This window comes from Ixodes scapularis, unplaced genomic scaffold, assembly GCF_016920785.2.
Source record: "Ixodes scapularis isolate PalLabHiFi unplaced genomic scaffold, ASM1692078v2 PGA_scaffold5__190_contigs__length_132052651, whole genome shotgun sequence".
Classification (NCBI taxonomy): domain Eukaryota; kingdom Metazoa; phylum Arthropoda; class Arachnida; order Ixodida; family Ixodidae; genus Ixodes; species Ixodes scapularis.
In genome coordinates, this window is record NW_024609880.1 from 53,818,536 (window position 1) to 53,840,415 (window position 21,880).

The 21,880-nt window shown below is 43.1% G+C and overlaps 2 protein-coding genes and 1 pseudogene across 4 annotated transcripts in view; 2 read left to right on the top strand and 1 right to left on the bottom strand.

Annotated features, from left to right (window-relative positions):
• LOC8053363 (major facilitator superfamily domain-containing protein 1) overlaps positions 1-4,874 on the top strand; it is a 43,902-nt gene extending 39,028 nt beyond the window's left edge. For both annotated transcript variants that reach the window (XM_040206411.2, XM_029968903.4), the window contains exons 12-13: positions 879-926; positions 4,689-4,874. In XM_040206411.2, coding sequence (XP_040062345.1) covers positions 879-926; positions 4,689-4,726 — 86 coding nt within the window. In that variant the 3' untranslated portion in view covers positions 4,727-4,874. The remainder of the gene's footprint in view (positions 1-878; positions 927-4,688) is intronic.
• A 709-nt stretch (positions 4,875-5,583) lies between these two features.
• LOC115310528 lies at positions 5,584-10,370 on the bottom strand (annotated as a pseudogene).
• Positions 10,371-10,568: 198 nt separating this feature from the next.
• Positions 10,569-21,880, top strand: part of LOC8053364 (major facilitator superfamily domain-containing protein 1) — a 31,597-nt gene continuing 20,285 nt past the window's right edge. The window contains exons 1-4 of one of the 2 annotated variants that reach the window (XM_029968892.4): positions 10,569-10,992; positions 19,476-19,684; positions 20,008-20,075; positions 20,559-20,667. In XM_029968892.4, coding sequence (XP_029824752.2) covers positions 10,800-10,992; positions 19,476-19,684; positions 20,008-20,075; positions 20,559-20,667 — 579 coding nt within the window. In that variant the 5' untranslated portion in view covers positions 10,569-10,799. Of the gene's footprint in view, positions 10,993-12,671; positions 12,709-19,475; positions 19,685-20,007; positions 20,076-20,558; positions 20,668-21,880 lie in introns of those variants that run through there. The other variant, XM_029968897.3, reaches the window with a different exon arrangement.

Sequence of the window (21,880 nt, forward strand, 5' to 3'; positions counted from 1 at the left end):
CCCATGATGTAGGGTCGAGACTTTCTTTGACCTTACTTGCATAGGTTTGTAGTGGCTCCCAGCAAGGCCCATTTGAACGAGTTGTGGACCTTCGATTAATTCATTCACATATTTCCAGATAAAAACTAAATTGTTTTGTACAGTGGCCATGGTTGTTGGAACCCTGGTTGCATGTCTTGCACCATGCTTATCACGTGGGCTTCTTTTCTCCCTTCAACCTTGCTGGGCCCCACTTATTGAGGAGTTATAGTGGATAGTTTTCACGACTCTGATAACGACTCCCGATACTCCGCCAACATCTCTGCATGCCTTGCATCATTACGGGGTATTGTTTTTGGAGTTGCCGGTATGATTTACTAAAATTCTCTACTAGCAAGCATCGAGCTCCACCACCCCAACTTTTGCCGATTGTTTCCACAGTTAGTCTATCCATTCAGCCGTGTTGAAGCTCGTCGTCGTGAGAGATGAGTGCGAGAATCCGGCCATCTGGCGTTCAGGCAAACTGTGTTGCACAATATTTTATTCCCGTTTTGTTTTAAAGGACAATGTTATTAACAGAGGGATGTATTTAGGAGTAACACCATTTAGGTGTAAATATGATAGTATTGGATGTAAACAAAAAGTCCTGCCTCACTGGCTGTGGAGTTACTGAGGCAGGCATTCTTTTTGATGTAATGCGTCAAGTTAATTGCACGTGGCACCAGTTTGACAAGTGGCACAGCCCAAGCCTATAGTTGTACCAGTAATGGTGAACCAAATTTTCGATGCATTATGAAAGTGTTACATATCAGCCAACAGTATCAGTAGCAGATTTATTAGCTGTTTACCTGTTCACTTGCATTGTCTTTCGTAAAACTTCCATACCTCTATCTTTGCAGGTGCCTTGATAGCCTGCTTACTGCTGCTCATGGTGAATGCCACGCAAGGTACACCTGGCAAACAATATCGCACTTGAGCATTAAAGGGATACTTAACCGAAATCTGGATTTCGCAAAACAAGGCCGCAAAAGTGTTGAACGGGACGCTACAAACTGCAAGACATCACTCGTACATCGATATCTCAAACGAATGGCCGTACTTTTGGAAAAGAAGGGCACGACCAAGCAAGGGCTATGACATCATTGTCCCCCTGGAGAATTTAGGAATGAGGGGAAGTGGCCTCGCTTTCCTTCTTGCTTCGGCTCACCAGCTCTACAGGATGAGCGAGGAGGAGAGGGAGTGAGAATCGTGACGCGACTTCTCTCGTCGGCCTCGTCGGCCGTGTTCAATCGTGCACTTCTTTTCCAAAAATATGGCGATCCGTTAAAGATATCGCTGTATGAGTAATGCTTTGGGGTTTTGCAGTGCCCCGCCTGTCCACCCAGCCTTGCTTTGTGGGCTCAAAATTTCGGTTCAGTACCCCTTAAAGCCTTCCATTTCCTAACTATGGAATAAGTTTGCACAAGATGTTATTGGGCAAGATTAGCTAAATGATACGAGCAGTGGGCAGCATGTACTTACTGCTCAGTCTTTTCACGGTTGGCACATCCCGTGTGTTAACCCGTTATCATATTGTGATTTAAATCGGACCAGGTTTACTGCAGTCATTTGAATCAAACCTTTCTTGCAAAATAATTCGAAAAATATTTTTATTCAACAGTTATCATTTGTTGCTTTCTTTCTATGTGCGCTTGTTTATATTTGAATAAAATAATCATAGAGGAAGAAATATTTATATGAGGTTGGACACAAGCAAAATCCAGTGCTCTACTGAGCAGTCGGAGCATTGAGCTTTCTATGTTTCATTTAATTTGTCATTTAAATAAAACAATTCAGAACACACACAAAACAAAAACGAGAACGAGGAAAGTAATGTCTTATGGCAAGTAAATCGGAGTGTAAAAGAAAAAGCAAATTGAGTTAACTAATTAAAAATGACAACCTGTTTTTGTTCTAATATGGTGGGTCTACACCAATACAAAAAGTTGTTAATTAAACTACTTCCGCAAAATTATCAGTAATTGGATGGATTGGCCAATTAATCTGCCATGGTTAAAAATACATTGTGTGATGAAGTATCACTGTTTTGGAGCTACTGTGATTTAAATAAATCTGACTTAAATAAAATCTTTTTTTTTTTTTTCTATTGTGTCGTGAAGCCATTGCCACCTAGGCCAGCTTGCCTGAAATGCACAAGACTTGTTCACTTCTGTTTTTATTAAAAGTAGGCAGGATGCTAGTGCAACAAGGCTGGTAACTGTAGTGGTACTAGTGGGCTTCAATTCTTTTGAAAATGGGGCATTGCTCCCATCTGTGAAAATGGCAGTGTTGGGAAGCACTTTAAGTACTAGTTCAGTTAGATTTAGGAAACTTGTACTTTACTTGATGTACATTCTCAGAGTATGTACTTGTACATTACTTAAAATATTTTTTTTAATGTTTTCTGAGTAAGGTACAATTCCTGACTTTAACGTAAATTCCCCAAATCTGATCTTTCTAAATTTATATAACAAAATTATGCTTTGCCAAGAAATAAGAGGCTTCTAAGTTGATTGTGTTAAATAGTTCATCAGCAAGAGTAAAGCAACTACTTTGGTTGCTTCACTTTGTCCAGTATCTGCCACTATTTCTGAAAATAAATGAAGCACCCCCAATTACCCCTGAAGCAATGCATACAAATAAAAACAATTACAAAGAACTATAGGGAAATGAAAGGGCATTATGAGAGATTGTATTTAAAAGTATTTGTACTTTGAAAGTATGTTGTATTTATAGTACTTTACTTACAGTACAATGTATTTAAGGTACTTTACGTTGAAATTGCATTGTATTTATAGTACTTTACTTCAAGTACATTGTGCCTGGTACTACTTACTTGAAGTACATAACCTCTAATCTACTTTGTACTTTACCTCGGGTACTTTTTAGATGTACTTTAACCAACACTGGAAAATGTAAATCGGCTCCTGTGTTTACACTGCAAACAAATATGAACTACCGTGGAATACTGCACATCCGCCCCATCCCACATTAAGCGCCCATTACTAAACTTGTAAGGTCTGAGAAAATACACATAGTACATTTATGTGTAAAATTGATGACTGGACAAGCGCCCATCCCCCATTTTTTGCGATTATCTCCAAAGTATGAGTGGGCGCTTGCCCGGTATTTTACGGTACGTTGAATATTTGACTCTGTCATGCACGACTGCAGACCCCTTCACTTTCTTAAAACAAAATCCAGATGAAAACATTTTTTGAGTAGCATACAAGTCATGTTGAAATCAGCTACCAGGCACTAAACATAGAGTGGGGATCCTAGCTATCAAACCATTGGCCATTACCAGTGCAACACGAAAGTACATAATTTCATTTTGTAAAGTGAGTGCCAGGACGTTCAATTTAATTATTTATTTAGAAATACTACTGGTTGCATTTAGAACTTTAGCGGGCCGGTTACAAAATCTAAAAATGAATTATACTATCAGTAGTGCAGTGTGCAAACAATCAATAAGGTGGAGCAAGTAATGCAGATTATAGGGTGAACCTAATCAAACTACATGGGTGAATGTAGTTTGTATCAGTCTCACATTAAAGGAGCTGTGCAACGATTTTAACGTTGAAAGAATTGGCATTCATCGGGGTTTATCTGTATTTACCGAAAACACGGAACCCTAGTTATGACTGGAGCCTGTTCTGGCCAGAGAGACTGATAAAATATGAATGGATAATTAGGAAAGAACTGATTTATTGAAAGATCTGAAGTTTGAAAGAAGGTAGTCATGTTTTATTGAGCTGTACTGATGATCGTCATCACTGCGTGCTTTGGGTCATAAAAGGCTCGTGAGGCGCCAATTGCAATGACAGCAGTTGGCAAAATAGTTGCCACTGCTACCGAACCAAAGCTGCATAATGTCCGAAATAATGGCTGCTGTTGAAGAGTCCACTATAATGAAATGGTGAACCACTTGCAAGCTTTCTTATATAATGCATTATATCCAAACGTATGTTATAACAGAATCTGTAATAAGTGAAGTTGGCTCAACGGCATAGATAGAAATACCATTCAGACTTCACAAATGGGTAGCGTATTAATCAAACGTCTGCTGTAACTAGAACTTTAGTAGCGAGGTTATACTGGTTATACTGTACGCCAGTGGTTCTCAACTATTGATGTTTCGCAGAACCCTTGTAGATCGGCACAGATGATGGAGGAGCCTATTCGTGGTGAGGGGAAGGTATAGGGTAATTATGATAGTGATTTAATTAACAAATGGATATAGCTAAGGACTAGTGTGAAGTGGGAATTCTCTCAATGACATATGCACAACGAGAGCACTCACCCAAAAATTTAAACATTTCTTCTCAATTTGAAAAAATGCATCTTTTGTTGCCGGGCTTGACTGATGAGGCAAGGCTTTGTGGACCCCTAGATTGCCTTTGCGGGGCCTAAAGGGTTTGCGGACCCCCGTTTGAGAATCACTGCTGTACACAATATACAGCATAGGTATGTATTTAAGGTAAAAATAAAAATAATTACTTTATGCAGTAGTGGGTCCGTTAGGTGCATAGCGCTGGTGCCATTATATTTGCTTTCTCAGCTTTGTAGTACGTATAAGCTTTATGAAACATAACGTGTACTTTTCGGTCTGCTGTCTCCTGCATGTTTGTGAAAATGTCTAAACAATTTTTTGTCCTTTTTGTTCCTAGGTGGCGTCCTGAATCGGGGTCGCACAAAGAAGGACTAGTATTTTTAGGTTGGATGGACTCTATTGTGGCAATGGCTGAGAAGTTTGAGTGAAATCTTGACAAGCGTAATCTCGTGCTTATTTTAGGCAACTCTGTACAGAATACCCTTTTTAAAATGCACAATTAAAGTGTCTCTTTAAAACTGTACACTTGTCTCGCCAGTCACTGTTAAGTGCCTTTTGCCCTTTCACTCGTCTGAGGTTGACCGGGTAATTAGCCCGTTTGATTACCTGGTCTGCATGGTGCATACGATTCAAATTTTATGTGGAAGCATGATTAAATGGTTGGTACACATTAAGTTTTGTGCCTTCTTGTCTAAGCAGAAAGATTTCAATACAATATGGAAGTGGGTGTCATACAGTTGTCTTAATATTGGACCTTGTTAATTAGACATCGTTAATATGAACCCGTTTCATATGAATACCTCGCTTCATAGACCAAATATTCGGGAATGAACTGGGCAGACATGCATTTTTGTCTTGTTGTAATAGACAGCTCATATTATGGAGGATGTTTTGGGGGACTGGAGGTGTCCATTGACGAGACATTACTTTACCTTAAATGGTTAGTATTGCTATACAACGAATTGTGATAGGGTTGTATAAATACCTATTATATTTGTATTTCCGTGACAAAATATTTTTTGAACAGCCTTTTGGTATTGGTTCTGTATAGAAAAATTTTTGAACGGTGTTTATTATAAGACTAATACCTAGTCTTTGGTGTGAATCCCTGAAAACATTAGGGGGGAAATATACCTTACACTTCGTCTAGAAAAGATGAATGTTCTTTTTTTTTTTTTTTTTTTTCAAATGTTGAGTTTTTGACGTTTTACTAAGTCTGCCCCACCCTTGCAAGCAATACTATTAAAATAGTCAATTTATGGCAAAAATGATAACAAGTTCTTATGTTTATTACATTTTTCCTCTTCCGATGGTGTGATTGTTGCTTTGTGTGTGTCCGCTGCATTTCACCATAATTTGAGAAATTTGCGTCCAAGTTCATTTCTCCGAAATTGAAGTGGACGTTGAATTGCTCGGGGGCACAGGCAAGCTGGACTACGACAGCTTCTCCTGAGCTGGCCCGCCTCACCATTGCAAGGAAAATCACATCCCCATGATCATGTCTAACTTTACGTACATGCATCCCGAATTATATGTACAACTATCAGATCACGTTCTTTGCCAATCATGCTTTGTCCCTTGTGCTAATATAACGATGCCTGTAGAAGTGTGTCGGCAAAGGTGTATTATGGAGTTGCTGCAAATAGTCCAGTTAAGGGCACACTGACGGCATTTATGTTTGTCAAGGATTTTATTTGTATGTGACATATGAGAGCCCAAATACCTCGAACAACATTTTTGGCTTCAAACTCGTTTTCTTTCCATTTGAAAACCGCCGATCGAGAACTGGCCGGTTTGAGTCACACTCTCGTCTCCGTGGTCACGTGCCGTTCTCTATGGTTTAGACACGCACACCAAATATAATCAAAGCCGTGGGCCAATGAAGGCACACATTCAATATTAAAAAAAAAAAAAATACGTTGACTGAAAACAAAAGTTTCACAGGGAACCGGAAGCACTCTGTGCATTCTCTGCGTAATCGTCAACACGGCGTCGTGTCACAGGAATCGCGGGCTAGATATCTGAACAAAGCGGACTAAACGATGGCGGCGGATGACGGTCGTGGTACCTCTACTTAAGAACTGTCGTTGGCAGTACTGGTGAATCTGTCTAGCTTTGAAAGATAAATCATTTACCGATCAAAACAATTAGGACTTATTTTGTTCGACACGCCCGGCCACCGAGCTGATTTGCACGAAGACGTCGTCGCCCCTTCTCCTGACTAAAGACATCGCTCGCCTTACAAACACGAATTGGCAAGAGCTTGAAAAACATGCAAATGTCAAGCACAACGTGCTTGACTTTTGCGTTTTTCGTGCAGTGTGCGAGTTTTTTGTCTGCTTCGCACAACCAGAAAAACAAAGGGGGAAAAAAAAAAAAAAACTGGTTGGCTGTAGCCCCTTGGCTTCCAGCAATACACTTCTCTATATTTCTTCTTCCCCCCAGTCCAGTTTCGAGCAGTCGCATTTTTTTACTTTATTAAAAATATATGTGATGATGTAGCAAAATATTTATTAGGTAGTCTTCTGACACCATAATAAATCGCCTGGCAGAAAAAAAAAAAAAAAAAATTGGGGGGGGTGTTAGTGTGTTACAATTATAATATACATGCAGGAACCAATATATAGTATGTGGTATACTATATATTGGTTCCTGCATGTATATTATAATTGTTTTAAGCATCATTATTTTATCGTGAGCCTGCAATATTTCTAACAATTTTCGACTATCTCTCGTAGATAGTGCATTGATTTGATCTTGTAAACACTGCAAGACCGTCAGTTCAGTTACCTGTACACAGAATGGAAGTGTTCCAGGTCTCACCCATAGGTGGCACCACTGGTTACGAGATATTACAACGCACTCGGTTGCAGTCAAACGCAAATGTGTGAACCAGCCTTGGCAGAAGCAAACGAATGCAACAGACGTGAGAGACTTCACTCTAAATTTGCAGGCGCCGACGGATCATCATAGTCCCATCCTTACCGTACAGTTCTCGCAGCACGTCCAAGACTTTTTCCTGAACAAAGTCCACGTCTAAAGGCGGGCAGTACCCAACTATGCTCGAGAGTGCTATTATGATGAGCGCGGGCTTGGCATTTAGTTGTCCAAGGAAATGGGTCGTGCTCCGTACGAGAGCGAGGATCTCGTCGCCAAGCTCACGTGGTGCTGCAGCTGTGAGTTCATGTCGCAGGTACAGGCGTCGTCGTGGATCAGCTAGGATTCTAACGGCTCCCCCTCAAGAAGTCGGACTGTGAGATTGTGACAGATCTAGCAGACGGGGGCGACTTGGCCGTTGGCGACCAGGCAATTGACAGTGTCGTCTCCCGAATCAACTCCAGAGTCGGTATCTCGGTCGACACTCAAATCGGCTTGCAGGTCAACCCCCGAAGTAGCTTGAGGGTTATTTATAGGACCCACTTCGCGGCACAGCCCGTTCAAAGTGTCAATGCTGGGACCTCTGTTTGACAATTCGGCTTTGGGTAGATGGTGCTGTAACTGTTCCTTGAGGTGCTGAAGCTGAGCCCTGCGTTTCGCCTGGGCTGCCTCGAGCAGGCCGGGGTTTGCAGTGGGGTCAGGAAACGAAGCGTGGTACAGCTGACGCAACAGTCGCATCTGGGGCTGACTCAGCACCATGACAAATGAATCCTGGGTGTTGTAGAAGTTGAGGTCAAAGCCCAGCACGAAGCAACGATCCTCCGGCTGCCAGGCGTTTCCTTCGTCGCCAGGTTTGGCTTCCAGCAGGGCGTCCAAAGTCCGTACTCGCAGCCCAAGTTCATGGCCCTCGTCCACTTGGTGCGTCCATATGCACTCGCTCAGGAAGTAAGGCAGGGGACAGGTCATCCAAACTTGACCATCCTAGATAGATAGTAGATGACAAGCAATTTAAGCGTGAAACATGGGACAGCAATAAAAATGTGTTGTGCCATATGTAAGAACTGCTGTTGATGCTTTGACGTGGCGGCGCAGCATTTGGCTATGTCGGCATCGGTGGCGAAAGCTTTGGTTACGCCGCTTGACAATGCGATGCGATGTCTGCCAGTTTGAATTCGGCCTTGTGTTACTTGCCTCAGCCTTTCATACTCGGCTTGCGTGTGCCTTATGCAGGGGATCAAAGGGTCGTGAGATTGAACCTTACATCGCTATGCATGTGAAAAGTACAATGACAAAGGCCACAGTACAGTGATGTGACTGCTGTGCTGTGGTGGAACAAGTCCCCAATAAATGGGACAGGCTAACTTAAATATATTTGCAACAAATTTGCTTGGCCCTGTATTGTGAAAACATAATTTAATACCACAAAGAGTGCCTATAGCTTGCCTTCCATTCTGTTCGGTATGCTAGGAAAAGCTTGGTGTGCAAGCAGGTAGCTCTACAACAGGATTCTGTGTTGTGTGTATTTGTGCAGAGGGAGTACCTTTTACTGTTTTTCACCTCAAGCGGTACATTGAAGCATGAAATCTTATACTGGCAAATTTCTTTTTGCACAGATGGCAATTTCAGAGCAAAGTGCTTGACATATTTAGCACATGCTATCATTCCTGGTGATTACTCTTACTGATTGTTTGCTTCAATGTACCGCTTTTATGGTGCAATGTTGACACAACAGAGAGGGAATGCTCGTAGAAGATAAACCGCCAGCATAGTAAGCACGACACCAAATCGGCAGAAGATATCTATAGCCTTGGCTCTGCCACCGCTATAAGGTGAAACAAACGACAGCAATGACCTCGTGCTCACAGATTTCATATTCAGCTAGGCTCCCCTTTGGCAGCTATGCAAAGAGCAAGTCGTCTACTTGTGCAGGGGTTTCGGTGACGTTAGAACGATGCCGAGCCCTGCTTGGCTTTGATAGAGAAGATAGGCAGACAAGCACTTTGTGGCTTCTGCTTCGACCATATCATAGACATTACTCTGTTGTTCTTTGTGCTTTTAAGCACTGTTCAGTAGGAGCTTGCCTGGAAGAATGTTTTCGTCCTTGCAGCCATATCTTACTTATGTATTCAAGGTCGAAAGCAATTGCAGCATGTTGCCCTCTCGATGCAATAATTGAAATGAAAACTGACAGCAAGGGCATTCTAAAAACCCTCATGTAAAAGAAAAAAAAATTATCTCAATAGGAAGGTAGATGTCCTTAATGATAAGCAATCATTTTGAGTTATGCGAAAAGAACAAGCCACAAGTAAAATACCCCGCTGCGCAAATGAACATGCCTAAAAGGCTTGCATCCAAATCAAATTTTACCTTATTTGCCTGTTGCGTAAGAGCGCACTAGCGAGGTACACTTAGTTATTCATTCATTCCTTATGATGTCAAGGTGTTGAAGGGTTGCCCAAAGCCTGCTGCAAGTTACATAATTATTTTGAAGATTAAGTCATGTTAGTTAATGAACTCAATGACTGGGTGGTGAACATGTAGCTTGTGCACAAAATGGTGAAGGATGGAAAAGTCAGTTTGACGGGGATTTCAATGGCAACATTGAATGTGCATCAAGCCTATCCCTGTGCTATAGTCTGTTGCAGGTTAAGCACTTACCAAAAAGCTTTCTGCTTGCTATGATTGCTGGTTTCCCCCTCTCAACTCTTCTCATCTTCATCATTTGCTCTGCTAAAGTGGAAAAAGTGGTGGGCTTTGTTGCAGGTTTTCTTAACCTGCAACAGACTATAGTTCTTCCTATGCAAGTCACTGCACTAACCAAAGTTGCAAACATCCATCGTACCGTGGCGCCACCATACACCTTGAATTTTCACTGCTTTCACCATACTCTGGAGCCGATGAGGAACTGTTGATCTCCCCACTGGACAGCTGGTCTGACCACGGAGACCGCACCCAGAGCACACCGTCGAGGTGTCCCGCGAGGGCAGCCGGCAGGATCAAGCTCTCGATATCGATCACGTCGAGGACATATGATCCCGGTCCCGACAACGGGTCGGGTCCAGCCCAGGGGGTAGCACCAGGGGGAGGCACTCACTTTATCGAATGACGTTTTAGCGAACGCCCACGTTTCACCGAATGACACTTTAGCGAATAGCTGGACGCTGCGAAGCGGCGTTTTTGGGTGGGCCAAATGGGTTCACATTTTTGTAATGAGCCGCCGCAGACTGTCGCCGCGAAGCGGAGTAAAAAGCGCAGCGCGGCGGATGGGTTAACGCGTGCCCCCGTTATTCGCTAAAATGTCGCTGTTCGCTAAAATGTCATTCGCTCATGTAACCAGAGAGACAGTTCGCGTGGATAGAGAGATGAATTTGGCGGATTTGGATGTAGTACACGCCGCTCAGCGGAACACTTGCGAAGCGCTGCCGCGCTACTAGACTCCAGCCGCTGCTCCTTACCTGGCGCTGATTCCTTTGAGTTTCTTGATTCGCATTCGCGTCGTGAAGCAAATCAGCTGACAACGGCAGGCACGTGAGGGGAGGTGCTGCGGTCTTTAGGCTCTGCCGCAGGAGAGATGGCCGAGGACAAGACAAACCTGATGCGCGGGGAGCAGCCGCCGGCCCTGGACGATCCCCACGAGGGTCCGTCCAGGAACGAGGACGACGTCGAATACGAGAAGCCTCAGTCGTGCGGCAAAGCATTCTGCGATCCCAGCACCCGGGCGCACAGACTCATCGTTCTAGTCTTCCTATGCTTTCTGGCCTTCGGTGAGTCACTGGTCTCGAGAGAACTCTTTCAGATGTTCCAGGGGGTTGCCTCCGTGGAGGCTCGAGTTTCTTATTTGGATTGTTTTGTTCAATGATCGACAAGTTGAGGTCGGGCTTATCGGGCGCGCGGGCTGTCATAGAATCCACTTGTGGCTGTAGAGCCCATTTTACACTTAGACAATTTCACGCTGAGCTAGCTGTTACAACGCAGTGACTGCAAAATTCAATACATTTTAATTCATTGTCCACTAGGTTCTTTACTGCTTTGTAGCTTCTCTAACTACAGCTAGAGTAATACAAGGTCGCAAAAAGGAGCAAAAACAAGCTACAGGGTGTCTCAAATAGCGGCCAGGCTCTCTAAATCGACCGCAAAAATCGGTTTCTTAACCTATCGCGCTATGATGTTGTGCAGCTTTGCCACTACAGGTAGTGGATTTTTTCTATAAAATTTGCAAAGAGCGAACTTACCTGAGGAAAAAGTAAAATAAAAAGGCTTAATTCCTGTGGAAACACAGCGAAGCCACCGGTCTTCAAACAATAGGACGCCGTTTGGCAGGGGAGACAAGAGATGGCAAAAGCTGTTGTGACGGCAACCAGAGTCTTGTATAGACAGAGTTTGGTCAATGGGAGGCGCGGACAGAGCCAGGGCATGCACCAGACTCGGAAAGAGAGCTTGGCATGCTCTCTTGACCGACCAGAAGTCGAAAAGAATCCCCTAGTGGTGGTAGCGAGAAACACTTCTGATCCAAAGGTATATGTTCGTAAATGGTTTTAATAAGCGCGTAAGAGTGAAGTGTGGTAACACTCTGTGGTTGAAAATAGGGTGCACGTGATGTTTCAATCATGATCATGCAGAATGATGTAAGAAACATATGCGCTGCTCAACTCTGTTTTGCTGAGACAGAGTGACCACTCGGACGGCAGATTCCTGGCCCTCGGCGCTTGGCGTAAGGATTATGTCGATCATTCTGCTAGTCATACTTTTCCACCATCATTTTGGATGAGCGTGATCAAAACATCACGTGTACCATATTTTCAGTCACCGAGAGTTACTCCGATGCACTTATCAGGCTTGTTTCTCGCGACCACCGCCAGGGTATTATTTCTGGCTTCTGGTTGGTCGCACTCGAATTTCTGAAGACGCCCTGGAACACGCTGAGCCCACTTTCGACCAATGGCGCCTCCTCATTTGTCTCCTATACTTCCCAACGAATGGCCAAACTCTCTGACGCCAACTACCGCCAACGAACGAGCATGCAGCGCCGAGAGCCAGTGTCATTAGCAGACAATCTTTGCGACTCAAAAGTGATGCGAGCTTTTTCGATGGCAGTTTTCAGTGCGCGATTTTCTCATCCTTAATTATAAAACACATAGAAAGGACACATAATCAATTAAGAAAATGGTTTGTCAAGTTATCTTCATGGTTCTTTTTTTTTGGGGGGGGGTTTGCTTTGCAGTTCATGATAAAGCCTATGCTGTGATTGCCTCTTCCCGAGTTCTCGACGCCTGTGGAATGCGCGCCGCTTTTGAGTCAAAAAGATTGTCTGCTAATGGTGCCGATGCCGTATGCTCGTTCGTTGATGGCAGCTTGCGTCGCGACCGCTTGTGCCATCTCTTGTCTTCCGTGCCAAATGGTGCCCTATTGTTTGAAGACCGGTGGCTTTGCTGCGTTTCCATAGGAATTAAGCCTTTTTCTTTTTTTTTCCTTCTCCTCAGGTAAGTTCGCTCTTTGCAAATTTTTTAGAAAAAATGAACCATAGGTGGGCGGCACTGCACAAAATTGTAGCGCGAAAGGTTAAGAAACTGATTTTTGCTGTCGATTTAAAAAGCTTGGCCGCTATCTGAGACGCACTGTAGGTTATAGACGCTTTCAGCGCGCGCCAAATTCAGCCGCCATAGCCGACCTTCTCTTGTCTTACCGAGATGTCGAGCGACTGAAGCGGGCGTTGACGAGTCTCCACAAGGGCCTATGCTGGGGAGAAGGACACGGTAGAATCTGAAATGGCAATTACCTGTCCTGCTGGGGTAATGATGAAGTGGATCAAACGGAATAAGAGGAAACAAAAACTGAAGGTCGGTTATGGCGGCGCCCATGCACAGCTGCCTGAAAGCGTCTATAGATGCACTGCCTCAACTCGTGCACCAAGTTCATTTGGTGCAATTTGAGGCATATTTCACCTGTCTAGGTCAATTTTTGGTCAACTTTGACAGGCCATTACTTTGTCTGTACTTAAGGTAAATTTTCTTTTTTTGGCTCTATAGAAAGCCCAAAGCAAGTCAATTATAGATATAATATAATCATTATGATCTGTTGAGTAGCCACTCCGCCACCTTCACGTAGACGTTATAAGAAATAACAAATGTTGAAAGTTTGAGGTTGATTTTCTCAAAAACCCCATTTTTGTAAATTTAATTTCTTTAAATTCTTTTAGATATATTAGTCTACTACAAGAAAAACAATCTAGAAATGTAATATTTCGGTTGTGTGTCCTCTATTTGAGTTGTAATCACGTGAATTGTGTACTCATTTAACTAAAATGAGCCCACATTTCTAGCGATTGCGGCTCAAATAGAGGACATGCAACCAAAATATTACATTTTTAGACTGTTTTTTCTTGTAGTTGACTATTATTTAATAGAATTAAAAAAAAAAAATTTACAATTAAAAATGGGATTTTTGAAAAATTTGATTTTAAACTTTCACAAACAAACCTCAAACTGGCATTGTGTGCCTCTACGATTTGGAAAATATGTTTTTATTTTTGTTTACGTTTTCAAAAAGAAACATAAAGTAGACAAACTTGTGATATTCATTGTAATTTCGAAATTGAAATAAGAGAAACCATATAAGCACACTACAAAACAATGAGTAACAAGTATATACAAATCAGAAGGCCTCGCGACATGTCAAAAATTATTTCTTAGAACGGTTCAGAGTAAACAAGGGTGGCTACTCATTATGCAGCCTATTACGAGTGAATGATAAATTCTCACACCATTCGAATCTTGTACGTAAATCTTCTGGAATTTCTTTAACGAGTTTCAAAAGTGGACAAAAAAATACATTCCCCATTTCTTCATCAGACGCGCCCAGCGAAGAAAGCACATGTGAAGTCTTTGGTCCGTCATCTTGCAGTTTGATTTTGCTAAAAACACGCGGTGCAAGGACATCACTGGAAGAGCAAGTTGGTTTCCATCTTTACCTGCGTGGCTACAACCGAACAGGGAACAGAGCTTCGGCGTAGTGAGTGACGACATCGTCCATGACTCGTCCCATGCACTTTTTGCGCTCAACGTCGTCGAAGGGCAGCTGGAGGAAGTAATGCCTATTTTCACGCAGCTCGTTTATATTTCAGACGGTGCTCCAAGCCACCTCAAAAACAGGCACCAGGCGTATGAATTCAAGAAAAAGAATGTCGTCGCCAAGTTGATATTCTCCGCATCAGAACACGGGACAAGCTCGTGTGATGGAGTGGGCGGCGTGCTCATGCACCAGGCATCCATGTATGACTTGACAACTACAGAATTTTACTCCAACCCGAACGCGCAAAGCTTCGTTTAGGCACTCAAACCGAAAGTCAAAGGGATCGTTCTACTCTCAATTCCCGAAGAGAATCTCGCGCGTTTCCGGGAGCTCAATAAAAAAGAGTGGGAGAAGGTAAACCCACTAAAGGGCATCCGATCCTCACACGTGTGGAAGAAGACACCGGAGGAAGGCGCCTTGAACGTTGCCCTAAAAAGATTTGCGAAAGCACAGAGTAGCTGCATACACATGTCAAGGCATCGACGTATCGCTTTGTGACCCGAAATTTCGAAAATCATCAGTGAGTGTGTTTCGGCATTTTCAAAACTGCAACTGTGGACTGTGTGGCTCGTACACAGTGTTAAAACCGATTCACAGATACGTCAAACTAGTAAAAAAATTTACTGACTTCGGAAATTGTGCCATCAATGTTTTTTGTGTTTGTTTTACTGGTTCTGAGCGCACGTTCCTACATTACTGAGGTGCACAAACTGTGCAGTCAACCGTCGGCGATCGGCCAAGATGTGAGGATAACAAAACCCGGCACATATTTACCAAAGAGTTATCTACAGGATTCGAATGGTGTGAGAATGTATCATTCAAGCGTAATAGGCTGGGTTATGAGCAGCCACCCTCGTTTACTTTAACCGTTCTATATAGAAATAATTTTTGACATGTTGCATTGCCTTTTCATTTGTATGTAAATGTTACTCATTCTTTTGTAGTATGCTTATGTGGTTTCTTATTTCAAGTTTTAAATTACAATGAATATCACAAGTTCGCGTAATTTTTGTTCCTTTTTGCAAACTTAAATAAACATAAACACATATTTCTGAAATCGTAGAGCTGCACAATGCCGGTAAGGTTGCTGGATTTTAGTCAAATGAGCATAACATTTCACGCGATTGTGGCTGAAATAGAAGACATACAGCCAAAGTATTGCATTTGTAGATTTTTTCTTGTAGTCAAATAATATATTTAAAAGAATTAAAAGACTTTACAAAAATAAGGTTTTTGAGAAAATTGACTTCAAATTTTCAATATTTGTTATTTTTCGCAATGTTTAGTGAAGGTAGCGGAGCGGCTAGTTAACAGATCATAATGATATTATTATATTTATAATGGCCTTGCTTTGGTATTTCTATAGAGCCAAAGAAAGAAATCTTACCTTGAGTACAGACAAAGTAATGATTTGTCAAAATTGACCAAAAATCTTCCTGACTGAAGAGTTTGACATTTTTTTTAGAAAACAATAAAATTCCTAAAAATATTTGAATATGTCAAGGTATCTTTGTACTACCTATTAAATGAGGGGAAAAAGTTAAAAGGGTGGAGTAATACACCATTCACACGGTCAACATAAAGGTACCTTTTACACAGGTCCCTTTGCTATTGGCAAATCAGCCCGCGCTCTTGGGTCGCGAGCACACGCCACGCGGGGAAGATCGCTAATTTATTGGCCGCAAAGAATAAAGGTCCCTTAGCTAAAGGTACCTTTACGGTCGTGTAAATTGGGTATAAAAGATCTAGCGCCAGCAGAGGGTGTCAAATGCACAACCTGCGACGGCAGGCAAAAATACTAGTTTCTGCCACTGCGGCTTCTACGCTTCGTAACTCGAGAACAAAGAATCCGAGGAACTTGCAGTTTGCGCCCTTCTTCATTCGAGAAATGCCCCCAAAACATATATTTTATGTCAAAATTAAAATTTAAACCCTTTTAGCCTGCCCGATTTGAGTTGAAATCACAGCATAGACACAAGATTGAGGAAACTGAGACTTGCATCAAGGTACAGATGTAACACCGGGGAAGATGTACCGGCAGGAACGGCGAAGAATATTGTAGAAGAAAGGGGGAGAAAAATGTGGGAGGCAAGAGTGTAGAAGAAACCAGCTTTATACTTCGTTCACCCTCAGAGGCCGATGACCAGACACGAGATTCTGCACGGCAGAAGATCTCCTCACCATGGGGAAGGAGGAAGCAGGCAACGGTGGACAGGTTAGAAGGGGGGGAGAGCAAAAAGGGAGGGAAAAGTGGAAAGCGCAGAGCGGTCATCGGTCTTTAAGCTGAGACTATGGTGGGAGCTACGTGCCCGCTGGACATTTTGGCTGCCTCCCTCTTATCGCCTGACCCAGCTCTCCACTTGTGGATGTGGCTGGGAGCGTGGTGACATGGTGAAAGAGAAGCATATGACTAACCCAACGAGGATGTAGCTTCCACTGTAGTCTCAGCTTAGGGGTGAACAGAGTGCAGGATTGTACAAGGCAAGCAAAAAAAATCATTAAAAAAAAAGGAATATTTGATAACTCTTGAGGAAATGCCTTATTGTTTGAGGTTGAAAGAAGTGTTCTGAGAACTGGGACGTACAGGGTCAAATACAAGGAGACAGGCATGACGTGCACATCACGCAAACAGGCCGTCTTTTTCAGGGTCAAGGGATTCGATGAGAACTGTGATAAAGTTAATGGAAGAAGAAGAAGATTGGAGGGAATAGGGGGGGGGTCTAAAATCGAGAGACTGATAGGGGTTAAAGTGATCTAATTAAATTAGCTTGAGCATAATTTAACTTGAAGTAAAAACAACAACAAAGCATTTGGCTAGGTGGTGCAATGAATTGCCTGATTCGATGAAAATGGCCATCATCTATTTATCCTTTCATCCATACTCACCAAATCCTCACTTAATCAGCCTCCGCTAGTCACGAAAGAGCTCCTCTTTCTGTGAAAAAAACAAAAACACTTTTGTCTTTTGTACAACTTATCTTTGAATGGCTAACCTAAAAAGGACAAAAAAAAAAGGATTAGGCAGAAGAAGAAAAAACAAAACGGGGCGGGTTCGAAGATTGTGGGATGGAAAGATTTCTCGTCTGCCTGCGTTTTGTCAGAGTGAAGAATCTCGTTCGACTGTTCCACCCATGTTTCATAAGTTTTGGTTGGATGTCAGGGCGGAAGCAGAAGTGTTACCATAATGCTAGCACTGGTTTAGATTTCCCTGGATCATAGCTCCATAGCATCCCACAGAACATTTTTTTTCTCGCAAAGCCTTACTAAACTAAAGGCAGCATTGTGATTGCCTTTAGTTCCGTTCTCGAGTGCGGATCGGAGCCACTTTTTCACAGCAGGCTCTATGGCAGTTTCCCAATGGAGTTGTTCTAGAAACATTGGCTTTAGCTAAAAAAAACACTGATCGATCACAAGGTTTTATTGAGGCAGTCGGTGCTTCATTATAACAAGCCACTAACAAAACAATAGAAGAATCACAATGCCTGTAATATAAATAATACCTAACAAATTTCCGAATCCTAGTGTTCATTGGTTTCAACTGACATGTAGTAGAAATTATTTCGAAATAGATCTTCTAAAAAAAAACTATATATTTGCACAATTGCTTTTGTAACTCAACACAACCTGCACAAAATAATATGAAAAAAAAAAAATCTCTTAAATAAAATAGCAATTTAGACATAGCATAATCAGCTGATTAAGGTTTCAAATTTGTAATTATGCTTCTAAATATTATGAATATCTTGTACAAATATCTTCTCATGCTTTCAAAAAAATGAAATGGCAGAACAATATTGGGCTTTTGGGGTTTCAGTAGTTTTTGTAGGCCTCGTGATGTGTAGTATTTCGGCTGTTTTTGTGACTTCTAAACTCCCCACTTCACCAGAAAACGAAACATAGAAAGAAAAAAAAAAGAGATGTTTACAACCTCCTATAATGCCGAATTAGAGTGCAGCTCTTGAGGAGGAGGAGAGGGGAGGGGACGGTACGCCCCTCCTCCTCATCCGTACCCTCCTCCTCCCTCCTCATCTACTCCTCCCAAGCTCCTTGCTTCCTCCCCCACTTCCTCCTCCTCACCTCCTTTTCCCCGCCCTTCTCCTTTCCCCTCCTTCCTCCTCCTCCACCTCCCCTTCTCCCCTCCTCCCTCCCGCGCGGTGCATTATGGAAAACGTCCCATAATGCAACGCGCGCTTCACCGCGGTGCATTATGGGGTGTTTCCCATAATGCACTGCGCGGTTCCGCTGACAGCGACGCCGCACAAGCCGGAACCGGGCGCCTAAGAGCTGTGCTCTAAAAAGCAAGAAAATATTTTACAGAAATGACTTTACGTGCCCCCCCCCATTCCCCCAAAACCCGCCCAGAATAAAAAGTCTGCAACAAAGAAAACAAAATGTTCAATCCAATAGGAATTACCCATCAACATGCTTGTGAACGGGACAAATCCAATGTGTCTGCAACAAGACTGAAAAAAAAAAAAAAGAAGAGAAATAAAAAATTTGTAAAGCCTGCACCATGAAACCTTGAACACAACTGAAAAGAAGGTCATGCAAGTAGTCTGTTACCACTCACTAACACAAAATAAACTTGCTTGTGAAATATCTGTGAATATATGCTTACAGATTGTGCCACTGGATAGGTAGAAAAATCGCTCCAGGAAGGCTTCCACCGGAGTTCAAATTCGGTCCTCCCATTTCAGCGTAGAACTATGTGGAAATTAGATCTGGCGGTAGATAAATGCTGAAGGAAATGACCCTCTGCAACACGGAGACAAAAATTATAGTGCCTTTATTTTCTTCAGAAGTGCCCATTAGTGACATGTTGAAAAAGGGGACATTTTCAGGGAATTCAACCCCCCTTAGAAATCTCTAGCCTCAAAATAAAAAAAAATAACACCAGTTGCAAATAATTTTTTTTATTACCTTTTTAATAAAACGATTCCGAATTCTATTCATTAGGTGGTGGCTAAGCATTAGGACCAAAATGTTAACATTGGAAATACATAGGGAGCTGCAACATCCCCTTACTATGGCCGTAGGCCTTACCCCAACCCTCCCCCCCCCCCCCAACACACACACACACACACACGCACATCGTTATTGCATATGAGCATGCACTTTCGACTAATTGCACCAAAGGATTTTCTGTGAAACCCTCAACTGACCCACATTCTTATTTCAGGAAGCTACTACTGCTTCGACAACCCAGGGGCCCTGCAGACTCAGATAGAGAACACGATGGCCATCAAGACATCTGATTTCAGCAGCCTCTACTCGTGGTACTCGTGGCCCAACACAGTGCTGTGCTTCTTGGGCGGCTTCCTCATCGACCGCGTCTTCGGCATCCGCATGGGCGCCATAATCTTCTCAACCATCATCATAGTAGGCCAGGTGAACCACAGACGTCGTCTGCATTGTCTGAATGAATTAGTCGCAGCTTCAACAGTCATTTTTCTGCTTTGTGGCTATGCATCCTGCCATTGTACACTCTCTCGAGGGACATGTGGCCTCAGATTAGTTTTTGACCACGAGTGGAGAGCGAAATGTGGCTCTTGATCCTTCCTTACACGTTCCCAGTGGACTGAACACCATACGTGGCCAATAGATGTTGACAGACGTGGCACCATGTGTCTTCGTAAAGTGTCTGTGCTCAAAGTCGAACCTGTCGGGGATTGCAGTTGTAGCACTGTTCCTTGGACTCGTGGCCATTTCAGGTTGTATTTGCGCTCGGTGCGCTGGTGAACCGGTTCTGGCTGATGCAGTTTGGCCGTTTCATCTTCGGGTGAGTTGACAAGCTCTGTCTCTATGCTCTTGTAGATATATTATGGTGATTGTTCAAAAAAGAGGCTGCCTTAGTTTTGGGCTTTGTGGGTTCAAATCTCGGCTGAGGCAGCCAGTTTATTGAAGGGTTACTTGGGCGTAGATGCCGTATAGATGATGTTTCGACTGTACGTCAAAGTTACCCAGGTGGCCTCAACTATTCGTCATTCCCTCTATGTATACTTCAATTCAGATGCCCCCCATTAATTTATTGTGTAGATCCCTAATCCTCATTTTCATTGCTGTTTGAAAAAATGATCAAAGAGACCCTAATGGTAAGCTAGCATTGGACTCACAACATCAGTGCCTTTCAACAGCTGACTGTTCTGGCTTCATCAGGAGCCATGAAAAGTAGTCTTCTGGTACCACCCCAATAGCTCTGGGCTCACCCATTACGTGTTGTGGTCTGTCTTGTCTCCTTGCCCACCACACCCTTCGCGTGCAGGGTCGGTGGAGAGTCTCTGGCAGTGGCACAGAACACCTACTCGGTGTGCTGGTTCAAGGACAAGGAACTCAACACTGTCTTTGGACTGCAGCTGAGCATTTCGAGGCTGGTGAGGGGACCTCTGTTTCTCGTGACAAATTTAGATTTTTTCTTTAGACCTTGCTGCAGTAGTATAAGAACCAGTTTGTGTTTTAGACCGTTTTGAAAATTACTTCCAGCGCAATAGCTCTAAAACCCACCTGGTCTACAGGTACAAATTTCTTTAGAAGATATTTCCCTTTTTTTAAGTCGAGCAAACAATCAGTGGTCTGTTTGAAACTATCAGTCAGAAGAATGTAGTTCAGGGGATGAGAACTGACTGATGCTCACCCTTAATTGAAGGTCTATTGGTTTGGAATTAACCACCACATTTGTTAGGAAATAGCTTGATCATTTTATGCACAGAGCCCACGCGTCCACTTTCTCGTAGGGCTCGTGAACGCCAATCGCTGTGCCTTACGAAGGAAGCTCAGTATGTGGCAAACCTAAAAATGTTCAAATAATTAAAGAAAAAAATGACCGTATCTCCACGTGGTGAATGATGTTGATTGGGGCGAAGCTCTGGTGGTGCTTGTCTGCGTAGATGCTGAGCCGCAGTATGCCGAGCCTTTCGTTTGTTTTCATCCATGTCAGAAAGAAAATGTGGTTATATACGCATTTGAGCATTTAACCGCAGCGCCCTCTCGTCTATAAACGTTGAGCCAATGCATGCAAAGTTTAACGCGATTATATACGCATTTGACCGCAGCGCCCTCTCCTGTATAGACGTTGAGCGGCCACATGCAACGTTTCATCCATGACATCCCCAGCTCTTGAGTTACTACCACATCTCAGAGCCCCCTACTCGTCCCGCAGTCGTGGCCGAGTGGACTAGAAATCCATTGGGGTCTTCATGCACAGGTTCAAATTCTGTCAACTGCGCAAACTTTTTTTTTATAATTTTTTTTTTGTTTTACGTTAGCATGTGAGCACGTGAGCACGTTGGTTCACGAGCACGAGCACCAGCAATATCGATGTGAGCACGGACGCCGGACGAACAAGGCTAGACCCTAAGGAGCTTCGCCCCTAAAAAAAGTGACCTGCACCAGGATGTTGGGCATGACTTTCTCGTTCTCAAAATTGTAGTGCAGATCCCATTTCTGAGTCCCAGTATTATCGGTTCATCGTCATTGCCTGTACTCCTTCCTTAAATTGCAACAATAGGCTTTTACAGGGAGCTGTTATGCGCTAGGATCTGGGAAAAAATGTTTCAGTGGATGTTGACAGAAAACTCCCCCTTGGTC